An 18,206-nucleotide genomic window follows, 5' to 3' on the forward strand; every position below is an offset into this window, starting at 1 on the left:
TAAGTATTTTGCTGTCTGGATAAAATCTCTTTTTCCTTAAGAAAGCTAAAGCGGTTTCTGTTCTTTGAGACTGAATCCAGGCTGATGCATACTTCTCTGTATCTTTTCCTTGAACACAATACCTGGCACATGTGAAAGATGAACAAGTGTTATCTAGTCCAGTTCAGTTCAGTTCAGTTGCTCAGTCGTGTCTGACTCTTTGCAACCCCATGGATCACAGCACACCAGGCCTCCCTGTCCATCACCAACTCCTGGAGTTCACTCAGACTCACATCCATCAAGTCCGTGATGCCATCCAGCCATCTCATCCTCTGTCGTCCCCTTCTCCTCCTGCCCCCAATTCCTCCCAGCATCAGAGTCTTTTCCAATGAGTCAACTCTGTGCATGAGGTGGCCAAAGTACTGGAGTTTCAGCTTCAGCATGATTCCTTCCAAAGAAATCCCAGGGAAATCTCCTTCAGAATGGACTGGTTGGATCTCCTTGCAGTCCAAGGGACTCTCAAGAGTCTTCTCCAATACCACAGTTCAAAAGCATCAATTCTTCGGCACTCAGCTTTCTTCACAGTCCAACTCTCACATCCATACGTGACTACTGGAAAAACCATAGCCTTGTCTAGACGGATCTTAGTTGGCAAAGTAATGTCTCTGCTTTGAATATACTATCTAAGTTGGTCATAAATTTTCTTTCAAGGAGTAAGTGTCTTTTAATTTCATGGCTGCGATCACCGTCTGCAGTGATTTTGGAGCCCCCAAAAATAAAGCCTGACACTGTTTCCACTGTTTCCCCATCTATTTCCCATGAAGTGATGGGAACGGATGCCATGATCTTCGTTTTCTGAATGTTGAGCTTGAAGCCAACTTTTTCGCTCTCCTCTTTCACTTTCATCAAGATGCTTTTTAACTCCTCTTAATGTTTATTAATCTTGATGTGTATCATTGTCACCTGGAAGGCTAAGAAAGAACACGAAGGTCCAGGCTTACTGAGGTAGAATAGGGACTTCATCTTTGTATCTGTGTGAAGTTCCTTGGGAGAGTCTAATACTCACCAAAGTCTGAGAAGCTGTGATTGAAACATTCTCTGTGGCCTTCTAGGGACCAGGGCATACTTCTAAGCATTTTGGTATTCAGCGACTTGAATTCTTATAAAAACTTTATGAAGTGGGAAGCAGTATTATCCCTATTTTACAGATGTGAAAACTGAGGCATGTAGAGCCTTAGGAAAGTACCCAAAGTCACACAGCAAGTAAATATAGATCATAGTATCTAACCCCAAGAACCAAGGAGCTTAGACCATGAGCCCCAAGCTTATGACCACTATCTTCTTTTGCCCGAAAGATCTCTCTATGCAGTCTAAAGATAAGTCTCATTTACATTTAAATCAGATTCCTCCACGTAATTTTTAAAAAACTTAACAATGTCTCAGTCCCTCTGATCAGGTCCTTCAGTTGCTAAAGAAAAATACTGAGCTAACAAAAAATCTTTCCAATGAAACCACAGACTCTTGGGTAAATGCCAACAGGTTTGAAAATCTAATAAAACCTATTTGAATCAAGGAATAGCTTGAGGGAATAATTGCTCTCAGATACAAAACTAATACTTCTCTGAATTTTACTATTATCTTTGAAGTGAAGAATAACAAAACTGACCCTTAGGTCCATCCATTAGAGAAAACATTTCCACATTTTCAAGAAGAATAGATCAATAGAGTATTGTTCAGCTGCAGGTCTCACCTTCCATTTTCCTTACTGATCATGTTCCTTACATTCTCAAGATTGCATCTCTAAGATTTAATAAAATCATATTATTTTTCTAATGCCTAGAAATTAATAATGTAGAAAATGATTTTCATAGATGTTCAGAAGAACTTCTTGCAGAGATATGCAGAATTGTACAATGAATAAAGGGAAATATTCTCCCCTCACGTACTTCGTAACCTGTTTCATCAATAGAAGCGCTCATATTTAAATTTTATCATTATTAAAAGGGAAGAATTCTGAAGACTTTTGGAGTTTTCATTCCTATCACTAGTTGGGCTTGTAAGACAAAAGTGGGACTTTAACATTTTTGAGGCAAAAATTACCCCCATTTTTCCCATAGAGGACATGTGAGGCTACACGAGCTGGGTTTGTATCCCAGTTCTGCTATTATGAACTTTACTGTAACTTTTGACAAGTAACATAAGTTTCAAGTTTTAGTTTTTGTAAAACTTAGGGAAACGTTTTGTGAAACTTTATGAGGTGTTACAAGGGTTAAGTGAGATAATACTAGTTTTTTTCTATCCATGTTGAATTTATGCAGGTCTGAAGCAAAAGAAGGAAGGAAGGGCAAGAGAGAAGGAGGGAGGGAAGAAAAAGAAAACGAAAGGATAATGGCACAACAAACTACACACACCAAAATAAGAACTCTGGAATCAAGGGAATGCATGAGATAAATTGTCAGAAAACTTGGGTGTAAATTTGGAGCTCTGTCTCCATCTTCGTCTGTGACTTGCAGCAATTTTCTTAATTTTACTCTTGGAAAGAGCAAAATTTCACCCTTGGGGAAATGAAATGTTTGACTTCCCAAGTTAGTTTTAATTTGGATAATCCATGCTGCAGAAATATAAAAAGTAATTCTTAAAATTTATTTTAAAATTTTCACCTTTACTCATATCCTGAGAACCTAAAAATGTGCTTTTTAACCATCCACATTTCCTGTCTTTATTTGTATTATCAAGCGAAGCAGTTCCAGCAGATGAGTCAGTTGATAAGGAAGCACTTCTTTTTCTGGAATAATGTGTCAATGATGCTGTTTTAAAGTGTTTCCAGTATGTTTTGACATTAAGTAACATCACATACAAATGTGCATGGGCTAACTAAAATACTAGTGGTAAACCACAGCCACTATTCCCTTCCCCTTAGGGACTCCAGATTGATTTTGTTACTTTACTTTCTTTTAACAAAAGTGCTATATTACATACATTTTCATGTTTTAAATAGTTTCATACAGTTTCATGAATTAAATTTTGTTCTGTTTTGGGAATCTGTAGAGACTCTTACACCTTACTTGGGACCCAACACAATGGACCACTGAACCCAGATACCCCGGCCTGAAAGGACTGTGGCCCAAGATCAAGAGGTCAGTCCCCCAAAGTGGAATCCAACTCATCAGGGACACACCAAGAACGGAAAAAACATGAAGTAGGGTAAAGCACCAAAGGGTCCACAAAAGAGAAAATCAGAATGGAAATTCTATAGGGAGACTCATGAAGTTAGGGAGATAATGAGGGGTCAAAATAGAGTGGGACTTGGTGGAGGCAAGTGTGTAAAAAAACTACTGTTAAAGACCTATGCTAAGGACATGGACATGTCTTGTATCGGTTAATTTTATGTGTCACCCTGGCTAGACATGTTGTTCATTTCTTTGGGCCAACACTAATCTAGAAATTGCTGTGAATGTCTTTGGGTATGATTAGCACCTACAGTCTCTTAACTTTAAAGTAAAGCAGGTTGCCCTTGATAATGTGGTTGGCCTCATTCAGAGTTGTTGACCTTAAGAGCAAAAACTGAGGTTTCCTGAAGAAGAAGGATTCTACCTCAAGTCTATATCCTAGAAATTCTGCTTGTTTCCAGCCTGTTGCCCTGTGGATTTTGGACTCAAGATCACAATCTCAACTCTTACCTGAATTTCCAGCCTGCTGACTTACTCTACAGAATTCAGGCCTTGCAAGCCTCATAGTCATGTGAGTTGATTTCTTAAAATCAATCTATCTATATCTGCAACTGTATCTATATATTTTTATCTCTATCTCTATTGCTTCTCTTCCTCTGGAGAATCCTGACTGATTAAATCTCTCTTGCCATTCTTCTGTAATGTAAGTATGTAAAGTCTGGAAGACTCTCCTGAGCTGGAAGATTGGGTTTAAAGCTGCAAAACCCCAGCAAACCTCAAGGATATTTTGAGCTACTTGAGAACCATTCTTTTAGTGCAGTCTTCATCTTTTCCCCTCTCCACCTGGAGAAAATTGGAAATGGTTATTGTTTCCTTTGACTTAAGAAGTGCCTGCTGTTTTCCAGGTATGGTGTTATTTGGTGTTGGTTATTTAGGTTGGGATCTCCTGAAAGCAGACTCTGAAATAAGAATTTGAGTGTAAACTGTGTGTTGGGGTGACTCCAGCAAATACTGGTGGGAGAGTAGGGAAGTGAGACAGGGAAGGAAAATGAAGCAGGGTATGCTAATAAATAGGGTAGAGTTGCAGGCTAAGGTTCAATGCCACTGAGACTTCTGGGAAACTGTGTGCTCTAAGGGCATACAGCTGTGCACCAGGAAATGGGCTGAATATCAAGAAGACAAATGGTGCATTTTCTAGATGTTTCATTATTAAAATATGTTTTATATTAAACACAGACATATTTTGGAAAACCCACATAGTCTTGTAAATTTTTGAGGTAAAGCTTGGAAACGCAAGGATATTTTGAGGTATGTAAGAGCCAGTCTTTTAGTGCAGTCTTTGTCTTTTTTTCCCTCTTCATCAAATCTGGTCATTCAATTTCCCATTTGAAAGCTTCTCCTTGCTGTTACAACCACTTTGTCCCAGGGCTCATGGCCTTGCTCCTTCCACTGCACAGAGCTCGTCACTGTGCTGTTGCTTAGTGTCTAAACAAAGACTCTTTGCAACCCCGGGGACTGTAGCCCACCAGGCCTCCTCTGTTCATGGGATGCCCCAGGCAAGAATACTGGAGTGAGTTGCTATTTCCTCCTCCAGGGAACTTTCCTGATCCAGAGATTGAACCCAAGTCTCCTGCATTGGCAAGTGAGTTCTTTATCGCTGAGCTACCAGAGAAGCCCTTGCATAGAATTTCTCTCTGGCTTAAGCCCTGGTAACAGGCCTGTCAGCCACTTCCCTAGAACCTGCTCCTGTTAACCAGTGGGCCTGCTGCTTCTGCTCTAGAGGGCCATGCTCCGCCCCTCACTGCCTCTGCTCTCAGATGACGGGGTCTCTGACATATGGCGCTTGGTATTCTTTCTAGGTCTATAACTCGATCCTAATTCCCCATCTGCATCCATAGGGATAACGTGTATAGTCAGGCCCCATTGCAGTCTTTGACTTGATCTTAAGGACTTGATATTGTAGCTGTCTTATTCTTATATATATATATATACTCATGGTTGCCTTGTATGTGCCACTATGCCTTCAAGAAAACTGGAACAATGACAGCTGGCAAATGGTACACTGGTCTCCCAGGAAGCAACAGAAAAGAGGCCATATACGATGAAAAAGAACAGTATAAAAGGAAATATCCTGGAATGGAAATGTGTGTGTGTGTGTGTGTGTGTGTGTGTGTGTGCATGTGCTGTTTGGAGGAGGTGGTGAGAAAGCAGAGTTGCAATCGCAGACACAGGGAGAAAATGAGCCAGGTGGAGCCTGCTCTACTCTGTTACCTGGAATGGGGTGGAAGTGCTGGAGGAACTATCAGTAGGACCTCCCTTGGCAGCAGTAAATCTCTTTCTCCCCAAGCAGCACAGATTGTGTTGAAAAATAGATTGTTTCTAATATTCAGTTCCGCTTGTACAATCAGAGAGAATAACCTAGAATTTCAATAGACTGGTTTCTAGATACAGAGAGCCCTTCATCAAAAGTTATTTATGCACAAGCCATGTCCTTCACATGTCACCAATTTTTGTCATTTTCAGGAAAAAATAATAGTTGCAAATGTTTTGCTCTTGCCACATAATCATTTATTCATAGACTTTGTTTTACAAATGTGTCAACCTTATTTGTTTTTAGCTTTTGAAATATATCATGATGCTGAGAAATTGCCACATCTAGAAGTATTATCATTTAGATTCTGGGTCTTAAACTGCACACGATCAACTCTTTGTGAATAGCAAGTGATCTGAATATTGCCTAACTGTAAGGATTTTCATTGATTTTTAGTCTGACTGGCCCAAATATCAATCAGAGAAGTTCATTTACAAGTGTTCTTACCATAGTAAAATTTTATACTGAAGGCATTTTGGACAATATGGCAGCATCAGCAAGCAATCCCCCTTCATCCTCTCCCAGGTTTGAGAATAAAATACTAGATCATTTCTTGCCAAACTTTCATGTAGCATTTTTTCTGGGGCTTCTTAAAAAAATAGTCTTTCCTCAAAACAGAGACACACACAGTCATTGAGAACTGTTATTTTTCTACCCCCTGCAGTTGTAGGCAGCAGCAGAGAACATGTCACTTGGATCTACAGCAGCCGTCTTGAGACTGAAGCAATAAGCTAGGTGGTGAAAGCTGGCATGCTAAGATGGTGAAACGGAAAAGAAAAGAAGAGGTCAGATTCTTGATGATGCTTTTTTGAGACACTGAACCAAAACTGGGACACTATTCCAAATTTGTTGCTAACAATAATTTAAACCACTGTTATTTGCTATTTGGATTTCTCTCCTGAGATCTTTAGAATTTACAAGGAGGCAACACAGTTTCGAGATTGTTCACAGAGCCAGTAGCCCAGTCTTCCCCATTCACACACAGTTGTCTGGAACCAGAGGAAGAAAAGATGGGGAGTGGAGACTAGCACAGTCTGGTACTTACCCTGGACTCAGAAATGAGGTATAGCCACCTTGTAAAGAGAGGTGGCAAGAAGAATCAAAGAGGTTTTTTCATGAGGGCTTTGCTGAGCCTTGGGATTTAAATATTCTGGTATTTTGCAGCTTTGGGAGCACCAAGAACAGCACCCTGGACAGTGGCTTGGGGGCACTGGACATCACCAGAGCAGGCAGAGAAGATCATGAGGAGCAATTTTCTTACACACAGTTGTGTCATTTCCTAACAATTCTCAGGAGTAACAGGAAGAGACTTCTAAGAGGAGCCTGAGGTCTTGTGCTAGCGCGTGGGGCTAACTACCCAGTGACAGGTAGTTGATAGCACTACAAGCTCATTTGCTCCCAAAGACAGTGGGATCTGTTGACATTCATGATCCGCATGACACATATCATAATTTTTATTAAAGTAAATTCCTGACAACATACAGTTCAAGCCATTCTGCAGACACAGTATGCTAAAAGCAGTTCGTGTGTGCCTAGCCGCTCAGTCATGTCTGCCTCTTTGCAACCCCATGGACTGTATAGCCCTCCAGGCTCCTCTGTCCATGGAATTCTCGAGGCAAGAATAATGGAGCAGGATGACATTTCCTTCTCCAGGGGATCTTCCTGACCCAGGGATTAAACCCAGGTCTCCTGCATTGCAGGCAGATTCTTTACTGTCTGAGCTACCTGGGAAGCCCAGTGTCTCTTTCAAAAATAATAGCTGAAAATAATTTTAATTGCAAATTGTATAGTTTATGCAAGCCATACTCATGTGAATAAAATAAGGACATGTTCTGATATACCCTGAAGAGTGCCTTAATTTTGTGTTGGACTGGCAGGGTGTTTTTGATGTGGTCCACATCCATGCCTCTATGAGGCCACTGGTCAGTGATTTTCAAATGCATCCCCTCACCCACAGTGAAATCTGACATGACATTGTATGTAAAACAGATCAAAGTAGAGCAGCTCTGAGGAAGTCAGTCATGACTGGGCACAGGGCCCTACACATGCTGGCCCAGAGCACCTCTGCTCTGAATTTGAGGCAATTTTGAGGAGACTTCACTCTTCATCTATTTTGCTGTTGTCTCTGTTAATGCAGTTTTAATTATTCAGATGATTTGGACCTCTTTGGCTATTCATCTGTTAGTCTGGGTCATGGTTCACTCAAAAATGTCAGAAATAGTGTATTTTCCCAATCCTCAACCCTGTTAGGTAGAGTAAGAATTTCCAAGGCAAAGTTCTCCCTTGAGGGACAGAGAAAGGAAGTAGTACCTTCTGTTTCTTATGAGACAATTACTTTAAAGTAATAAAGTTTCCAGATACACGGGTGAAAGGGGTCTGCTTACCATTTTAGCCCTTTGTGTACTGGGCTCACCATCCCTTTGGGACTGAGAATTCCTTGAGAAGGGACCATTGCTTACTCATATTTGTATTCCTTGCCATTCCTAGCACAGAGAGGTGTTCTGAAAAGTGTGGCTAAATTGAATTGAAAAAAGAACAGAGGGCATGCAAGGATCGAATTATATTCCAAACACATCTGCTTCTATGGATGTGAGAAACACTTTTTTAATGTTAAGATTAAATTTTATTTTTGCTTGAGCATGCCATCAAAATAAAATTTTAACTTTTTAATTGCTGCTTTAAGACTGAAAATTATTTTCTCCTTAAAAGAAAAAATTTTAAAGCCTCTATGTGTGCAAAGAGTTGTGCTGGGTACTTTCATATGTCTTGCTGCATTTCTTCAGGTACTTTCTATTCCCTTGTCAATTGAACAGGGAACTGTTTTGTCAAATTATCCAATTTTAATATTTAATTTATTATTATTTGCTGATATTTCAAGACTAGGTAGACTATCCCCTCAGATGCGTCTTTTATCCTCTTGTTACAGAAGAGAAAGTGGAAACTCTGATGATGGAGGACTTGAGCAGCTCCAACGGAGCAGAGCAGGAGGGGAACCCAGAGTTTTCTGACTCAAGGCACTGTGCTTATTCTTCAGCTCCACGGATTCATTTCTTTCCCTTCTATACTTTATGACCCTTCTTAACCTAAGCATTCCTATCTCTTCAGTTATTAGTCATGTCACCCTTTTCGATCTCAGAAACACTGTCTCCACCGCTGTTTTTTGTTGTTATTGTTGTTCATAGTGACATTCATGCAGAGATTCTTGAACAGATGGGATATTGGGATAAACGGACTGTAGAGAGTTGAGGACATGCACTCATACACAAGTCTGAGAAATTCTGAGTTGTGGGAGAATGTTTTGTAGAGAAACCACATGTTTTGTAGAGTATGTAAATTGCCTTAAGCACCACGTTTGATCCCTCTGTTGAGAAGATCCCCTGGAGGAGAGCAAGGCAACCCACTCCATGATTCTTGCCCGGAGAATCCCCATGGACAGGGAAGCCTGGCAGGCTACAGTCCATGGGGTGGCAAAGAATCACACACGACTGAGGAACTAACACATTTTCCCCCTTGCCTGCCTCACTCCAAAGAAACAAACCTGACCAAAGGGGTTATTTGGGACCTGTGTTTATCATCATAATATTCTGAAGGCCAGGGTACTGCCCATAGATGCCAGAAGTCTGGTCCCTTTGAATTTCTATTGTTTACCTGTTCTAGTCTTTTGCTATTTAGAATATAGGCCTTGGGCCACCAGGGTCACCATCTCTTGGAAACTTGCTAACAGTGCGATTAGCAGGTCCTACCAGAGGCCTACTGAATCAGAAGATCTGTTGTGCCTGAGCACATTAGAGTTTAATGCAGTTATACTAGCGTAGTTTTTGCCAGCAATCTTGGTCTCTTTTCTTGGAATCCTACATTTTCTCTGCTTAAAATATATGCATGCACATATTTGAATTTAATTCCTGATTATTTTGGTGAGGTTATTCTAATACATGTATTATTCCATAGGCCTTTCAAAATTAGCTGCCTTTTGGAATGTCATTCAATTAGATACTTCTAGTTCTCTTTAAAATTTTTGCTATGTTACATTGATGTCAAGAACCATGTTTTATTTACCTTTGTGCGTACACGATTTCTTGTATGTAAAAGTTCAGTAAGTTGAAAGCTGAATGAATTTTGAATTGAGTTTTGATTGAATGAGTGAGTGCATGGAAGAAGAGGAAATCTATTTAGATGGCACATTCCTTAAGACTCGGACAATGTCTTAGCTACCACCGAAATGCCAACGCTTCAGAGAAAATCTATCAATAAAATGCTTATTGTTATAGCTGTTAGGTAAGAAGACGCTGTATATTTATTCCTGGCATAAGACCCCAGAGAACAGAAACAGAAAAGGAAATAAAGTGGAGCGCTAAGTACAGGGCTAGGCACCCTCACGATTGTTATCTCAGCTAATCATCACAGCATCTTGTCAGCTGGGTATTATTTTGCTGAGGCTGAAAGCGAGTTGTTAACTTTAAGCACCTCGCCCAAGTTCACGCAGCCAGGGTCAGAGCCTTGTAAGTTTTGGAAGTTATTTGCCATTTCATTGTGTGCACGGCCCTGTTTTCTGTAGAGACTGGAAAGTGGAAAAGGAATGATCTTTCATAATAAAACACAAAAATACACAGCTTTCTGATTTCCCCTGATGCATCAGAGGCTCTGTAGATCTGGAGGAAAGAGACCCTCTTCCTGCCTTTCCACCACAGACTAAGAGGGAACAATGGAATTGAAAAGCTACTCTCCCCTCCCCCTACTCCGCAGAGCGCTTTCTGCCAGCGGAACGCAGGTGCTGGGCCTTCAGGCTTGAGGCGGGGACCAGAGAGGAACGGACTCACGGCCTGGCAGTTGCCTAGTAACGCCCGCTGGAGGCGTCCCAGTGTAATAAGGTCCCCGAGAAGTGTCACTGGTCTAGAGTGGGACCCCGAACGTGGCCAGTGCTCTCCGCGCTAGCGGCCCCCGCTACTTGGCGGGGTAGGACAGGGGAAATGTTGCAGGAGGAGTCGGATCTGTCTCTCATTATTGCCCAGATAGTCCAAAAGCTCAAAGGCTCAAATTTGTACGCTCAGTTGGAACGGCAGGCCTGGGTAAGTGAGGCTGTGGGAAGGGGTGGAGACCCGCGGGGCCGCGGCGATGCCCCGGCTCCTTCTGCCTCCGGCAGACCTAAGCCCGAGGCCGCCTCGGCCCTCTTCAGCTCCGCTCCTGGGCACGGAAAATCCTCCCTGCCCCTTGTAAGCTCCACTTGCTCAGTCTCGGGCGTCGGGTAATAGGTTTATTTTTAAAGTAGGGTGGGGCGCATCATGCCTTTCTTTTAGGCCAGAGAACCGCTGAGGCTATTCATTTATAGTGTAGAGCTTTACAGAATCTAATCTAATCTAATCTAATCTAAGCTGCTGAAATCGTTGGAGGTAGGTTGAAGTATACCTTCCTTCGCTTTTTCCATCCTGCAGGTGTGTTTGAGCCCCCAGGTTCCTTTTGACTTTGGCTTCTATGACCTTGCTGTCTACCCTCCATGCAATGATTCCCCCTCTAACGGCCCACCAGGCATTCCTTATTTTCTAATGTGCTAGCTTCTTTGGATGCAGAGATTGATCAGGAGACCTTTGCCTTTTTTTGTGAATGTGACAAATGGAATCCTACAGTATGTGAATTTTTGTGCTTTGTCATTTTGCATAATTTGAGACTCATTCATGTAGTTGCTATTTCAGTAGTTATGTTTCTTTTTATTGTAGAGTAATATTTCATTGTTTGAATGTACTACGATTTGTTTATCCATTCCTTGGTTGCTGGTGACTTTCAATTACAGTTTATGTTTTGTTTCCATTTATAAACATTATAAGTAAAGCTGATATATGCTTTCTGGTATAGTTTTCTTTTTTTCCTTTAAAAAGTTTCTTTTCTCTTGAATAAATACTCTGGAGTGGAACTGCTGAGTTGTATGGTAAGTGTATGTGTATAAGAATCTACCAAACTTTTCCAAAGTGGCTGTATTATTTTGCATTTCCACAGCCATTATGAGGATTGCTCTGCATCCTTGCTAGTGCTTGGTGTTAGTTTTTAATTAATTAATTTTTATTTGTAATTATACTCCTCTAAACCTCTCTCTTTATTTATTTATTTTTTTTTGGCCAGGAAAATCTGACTTTTTATTTCTTAAATACTGTAAAGGAAGAAGGGGGCGGGGGGGAAATGGTCCCCTGATGATGGAGGGCCCTGGAGCTAGGGATTGTCAGCAAAGGCCCTGTGGGCATTCGGGAAGTCCTGGGGGCTTAGTTGGGGTCTTCCTGCAGTCACTTTTGTATGTCAGCCCGGAGCTTGCATCTCTTGGCGGGCATACCACTGAGTGCCTTGAAAAAAATGGTGTTTGTTAAAATCTTTCTCCTTAAAAAAATTGGTGTTTGTTCTCATACTGGTGAATTGTACGGATTCTTTATGTATGACATAAGTCCCTTATTGGGCTTCCCTACCCACTCCAGTGTTCTTGCCTGGAGAATTCCAGGGATGGGGGAGACTGGTGGGCTGCTGTTTATGGGGTCGCACAGAGCCGGACACGACTGAAGTGACTTAGCAGAGTGGCTTAGTGGTAAAGAATCTACCTGCTAAGGCAGGAGATGTGGGTTCGATTCCTGGGTCAGGAAGATCCCCTGGAGAAGGAAATACTCGGTCCAATATTTTTGCCTGGGAAATCCCATGGACAGAGGAGCCTGGTGGTCTACAGTCCACAAGGTGGCAAAAGAGTTGGATACAACTTAGTGACTAAACAACATATGATTTGTGGTACACATTCTATTAAAAATTTCCCCAAATATTTTATGTTTTTTAGTACTATTAAAATTCTGCTTTTTTTTTCTTATTTACGTTTCCAATTATTTGTTCTTTTTTCATTTGTTCTTAGTGTACAGAAATATAATTGATCTTTGTATATTTACCATGTGTCCTGGGGCCTTACTGAACTTATGTATTTGTTATAATACCTTTTTTTGTAGATGACTTAGGATTTTACAAGTCACGTGTCATTTGTGAATAAAGATGTTTTACATCTTCCTTTCCAGTCAGTGTGCCTTTTAATTCTTTTTCTTGCCTCATTACACTGGCTAGTGATTCCAGTGTGATGTTGCCTAGATGCTTTTTGTTAAGTTGAAGAAACACTCTTCTATTCCTTGTTTTCTGAGAGTTTTATTACTAATTGATGTTGAGTTTCTTTCCTCAGATTTCATAGTTTATAGTTTACTATTGTTGTGGACTCTATGTATTTTAACAAATAAATAATGACATGTATCTAACATTGTACAGCATGGTTTTTGATATAAAAATACTGTGCTTCTCTTGCTCATCCCTTCCTCTCACTGAACCTCAGGCAGCCACTTATCTTTTTACTGTCTCCATAGTTTTGCTTTTTTCAGGATGTCATATATGTAGTTGAAGTCATACAGTACGTAGCCTTTTCAGATGGGCTTCTTTCACTTAGTAATATGTATTTAAGCTTCCACCTTCTGTTTATAGCTTGATAGCTTATTTCGTTTTAGTGCTGAGTAATATTCCATTCCACTCTTTCCCCATCTATTTCCCATGAAGTGATGGGACCAGATGCCATGATCTTCGTTTTCTGAATATTGAGCTTTAAGCCAACTTTTTCACTCTCCTCTTTCACTTTCATCAAGAGGCTTTTTAGTTCCTCTTCACTTTCTGCCATAAGGGTGGTGTCATCTGCATATCGGAGGTTATTGATATTTCTCCCGGCAATCTTGATTCCAGCTTGTGCTTCTTCCAGCCCAGCGTTTCTCATGATTTACTCTATATATAAGTTAAATAAGCAGGCTGACTGCAGATGGTGATTGCAGCCATGAAATTAAAAGATGCTTACTCCTTGAAAGGAAAGTTATGAACAACCTAGATAGCATATTGAAAAGCAGAGATATTACTTTGCCAACAAAGGTCCATCTAGTTAAGGCTATGGTTTTTCCAGTGGTCATGTATGGATGTGAGAGTTGGACTGTGAAGAACGCTGAGTGCTGAAAAATTGATGCTTATGAACTGTGGTGTTGGAGAAGACTCTTGAGAGTCCCTTGGACTGCAAGGAGATCCAACCAGTCCATCCTAAAGGAGATCAGTCCTGGGTGTTCATTGGAAGGACTGATGTTGAAGCTGAAACTGCAGTACTTTGGCCACCTCATGTGAAGAGATGACTCACTGGAAAAGACCCTGGTGCTGGGAGGGATTGAGGGCAGGAGGAGAAGGGGAAAACTGAGGATGAGATGGCTGGATGGCATCACCAACTCAATGGACATGAGTTTGAGTGAACTTGGGGAGTTGGTGATGGACAGGGAGGCCTGGTGTACTGTGATTCATGGGGTCGCAAAGAGTTGGACATGACTGAGTGACTGAACCGAACTGAACTGAACTGAATATTCCATTGCCTAGATGTATGACCGCTTGTCCATTCACTGAAAGATATTGGCTGCTTTCAACTTTTGGCATTTATGAATAAAGCTGCTGCAAACATTCATGTGCAGGTTTTTGAATGGAGACATTTCCAACTCATTTGGGTAAATACCAAGGACTGTAACTGCTGGATTATATGTAAGAATAGTTTATAAGAAACAGCCAACCTGTCATCCAATGCTTTGCTTATTTTTATTTTTTTAATTAATTTTTAATTTTTATTGGAGTACAGTTGCTTTTGGCAGCTGAAGTTTGTCTTGTGGCACATAATGGGCGAGAGATTCCTCCCTCTCCCTAGTGCTGACTTTCCTCTGCTTTGTACTGCTTTAGGATTTGGGGCCTGTGAGAGTTTTCTTATGTTTCCATGAGGAAGGTAGTTTTTCATCAGTCATAATCCCCAGAGGCTTCCCCTGTGCCTAAGTGGTAAAGAACCTGCCTGCTGGTCAGGAAACATAAGAGACATGGGTTTGATCCCTGGGTCAAGAAGATGCCCTGGAGGAGGGCATGGCAACCCACTCCAGTTTTCTTGCCAGGTAAATCCCATGGACAGAGGAGCCTGGCGGGCTACAGTCCATGGGGTCACAAAGAGCCAGACACGACTGAGTACACTCTCATACACCCAGAACCTCTGCCTTTTCCAGAGGTTTAAGGTCTCTTCCTTAAATGAGAGGGGAGTTTGGGCAATGTGGTATGGTTGTATGCTGTTTTTGTAGTGGTGGCCTATCCTTTCTTGCACACCTGTGCCACAGAAAGGGACCCTTTGCAGTTCCCTGCTCTACCCTCAGCCCTGATAGAAACATTTGGAAAAGAGCATGCAAGTGTGAATTCCCCTGTGTTTTGAGCTCCCAGTGTTTCTGGGACATACTAGCCCACATCTCATCTATAACAGTTACTTTTAGCTGAATTTTTCTTTCTTGCTTATACAGTAGCCTCCTTTTCCTCCTGTGCTTTGTCAAATATTAAATAGTTTGTAGTTCCATCTGTCTTTAGAGGGGCTTGTTACTGTTTGGAATTTAAATCACTTGATTGTCTTAAAACTTCATTTTTCTGTTGACTTCAAAAGTTAAGATTTTTGTAGATTATACCACTCTTTCTCATTGTTAGGGTGGGAGTAATATTTTCTTGTTCTGACTTCCCACATCCTAGACATTAGCAGAAATCCAATAATAAATGTTGAAGGATTGAACCTATGTCAGTGAGAAAGGTTGGTCTGTAATTTTCCTTTCTTGTAATGTCTTTGACAAGTTTGTGCTGGCCTGATAAAATGGTACAGAAGTGTTCGCCTCCTTTTTTCTTTTCTATTTGATGCAAGAGTGTTACAAGACAGTGTTATTTCTTTATTGAATGTTTAGAAGAAGTCTCCATTGACGCCTGTGTCTCAGATTTTCTTTTGAGAAGGTTTTTTTTTTTTAAATTAGTAAAGCTTTATTTTTTAGGATGGTTTTAGGCTTGCAGAAAAATTGGGCAGAAATACAGAGTTCTCATACATCTCCTCTCCTTACGCACAATTTCCTTTATTAGCATCTTGCATTAGTGTGCTACATTTGTTACTATTGGTGAACCAGTTGATACTGATACATTACTGTTAAAGTCCACATTTTACATCATGGCTCACTCTTTGTATTGTAGAGGTCTATGGGTTTCAACAAATGTGTGATGCCATGTATCCACTATTCCAGTATCTCACAGAATAACTTCAGTTCAGTTCAGTTAGTTTAGTTGCTCAGTCGTGTCCAATTCTTTGCAACCCCATGGACCTCCCTGTCCATCACCAACTCCCGGGGTTTACTCAAACTCATGTCCATTGAGTTGGTGATGTCATCCAACCATCTCCTCCTCTGTCATCCCCTTCTCCTCCTGCCTTCAATTTTCCCAGCATCAGGGCCTTTTCAGATAAGTCAGTTCTTTACATCAGGTGGTCAAAGTATTGGAGTTTCAGCTTCAGCATCAGTCCTTGCAATGAATATTGAGGACTGATTTCCTTTAGGTGGACTGGTTGTATCTCCTTACAGTTCAAGGGACTCTCAAGAGTCTTCTCCAACACCACAGTTCAAAAGCATCAATTCTTCAGCACTTAGCTTTCTTTATAGTCCAGCTCTCACATCCGTACATGACTACTGGGGAAACCATAGCTTTGACTAGACGGACTTTTGTTGGCAAAGTAATGTCTCTGCTTTTTGATATGCCGTCTAGGTTGGTCATACTTCACTGTCCTGAAAATCCTCTGTGCTCTGCCTATTCATTCCTCCCTCCTTTCAAGCCCCCAGCAACCACTTGGCTTTTACTGTCTCTGCATTTTTGTCCTTAAGAATGTCTCACTGTTGTAATTATGCAGTATGTAGCTTTTCAAATTAACTTCTTTTACTTGGCAATGTGCCTTATGTTACTGTATATCTTTTTGTGCCTTGACAGCTTTTTTTTTTCTGAATAATATTATATTGTGAGGGTATATCAGTTCATTTGTACATTCACTATCTTTTGAAGGACATCTTGGTTGCTTTCAAGTTTGGCGGTTATGAATAAAACTGGTATAAACATTCCTGGGTAGATTTTTGTGTTGACATAAGTTTTCAGCTAATTTGGCTAAATACCAAGAAGCATAATTTCTGGTTTGTATGACTTTGGTAGAAACTGACAGCTTGTCTTCTGCTGTGGTTGTACCATTCTGCATTCCCACCAGCCTTGAATGACCGTTCCTGTTGCTCCACGTTCTTGCCAGAATTGGTGTTACCAGTGGCTGAGATTTTAGCCATTCTAATAGGTGTGTTGTGATATCTCACTGTTGTTTTAATTTACAGTTCCCTAGTGACATATGATAAGGAATATCTTCTCATATGTTTTTATGTTATCTGTATGTTTTCTGTGGTGCGATGTCTGTTCAGGTCTTTTCATGTTTTTATTTGGGTGTTCTTATTGTTGAGTTTTAAGAGTATGTTTAGGGTATAAGCCCTTTATCAGATATGTGCTTTGCAAATATCTTCTCCCAATCTGTAGCCAGTTTTTTCATTCTCTTAGCAGTAACTTTCTAGAGAAATTTTTAATTTTAATGAAGTCCAACTTACCAATTTTTTTTCTTTTATGAATCATGTTTTTGGTAGTGTGTCCAAGAATTAATCTCCAAAACCAAGGTCACTTAGATTTTCATCCATGTTATCTTTTAGAAGTCTTATAGTTCTGGGGTTTACATTTATGATCCATTAAAAAAATACACACACACACACACACACACACACACATATATTTTTTGGCATGCTGATGTCCAGTTGTTCTAGTACAGTTTGTTAAAAGGACTGTCTTTGCTTCATTGAATTGCTTTTGCTCTTTCGTCAAAGATAAATTGACTATAAATAATAAATACTGGAGAGAGTGTAGATAAAAGGGAACCCTCCTACACTGTTGGTGGGAATATAAATTGGTACAGCCACTGTAGAGAACAGTGTGGAGGTTCCTTAAAAAACTAAAAATAGGGCTGCCATATGATCCAGCAGTCCCACTCCTGGGTATAGACCCAGAGAAAACCGTAATTTGAAAAGATACATACACCCTAATATTCACTGCTACACTGTCTACTATTTACAGTAGCAAGACATGGAAGCAGCCTGTATGCCCATTGACAGAGGAATGGATAAAGAAAATGTGGTAGATGTATAGAAAGAAATATTACTCAGCCATAAAAAAGAATGAAATGATACCATTGGCAGTAACAGGGATGGACCTTGAGATTGTCATCCTGAGTAAAGTAAGTCAGAGAAGGACAAGTGTCACATGATGTCACTAACATGTGGAATCTAAAAAAAGTTATATACCAATCTATATTATATTCTTATACTATATTCTTTGCTGCCAAAGATGGAGTTTTGTGGTCAGCAAAAACAAGACCTGGAGCTGACTGTGGCTCAGTTCATGAGCTCCTTATTGCAAAATTCAGACTTAAATCGAACAAACTAGGGAAAACCACTAGATCATTCAAATATAGCCTAAATCAAATCCCTTATGATTATACAGTGGAGGTGGCAAATAGCATTAGATTTGGTATACAGAGTGCCTGAAGAACTATGGACAGAGGTTCATAACGTTGTATGAGACGCAGCGACCAAACATCCCCAAGAAGAAGAAATGCAGGAGGGCAAAGTTGTTGTCTGAGGAAGCCTTACAAATCGCTGAGAAAGAAAAGAAGTGAAAGGCAGAGGAGAAAAGGAAAGATGTACCCAACTGAATGCAGAGTTCCAGAGAATACCAGGGAGAGATAAAAAAGCCTTCTAAAG

General features: G+C 40.6%; 1 protein-coding gene across 1 annotated transcript in view; it reads left to right on the forward strand.

Annotated features, from left to right (window-relative positions):
* TBC1D19 (TBC1 domain family member 19) overlaps nt 10,207-18,206 on the forward strand; it is a 147,949-nt gene continuing 139,949 nt past the window's right edge. The window contains exon 1 of the mRNA XM_005681489.3: nt 10,207-10,586. Coding sequence (XP_005681546.1) covers nt 10,488-10,586 — 99 coding nt within the window. The 5' untranslated portion in view covers nt 10,207-10,487. The remainder of the gene's footprint in view (nt 10,587-18,206) is intronic.

This window comes from Capra hircus, chromosome 6 (assembly GCF_001704415.2).
Source record: "Capra hircus breed San Clemente chromosome 6, ASM170441v1, whole genome shotgun sequence".
NCBI lineage: Eukaryota > Metazoa > Chordata > Mammalia > Artiodactyla > Bovidae > Capra > Capra hircus.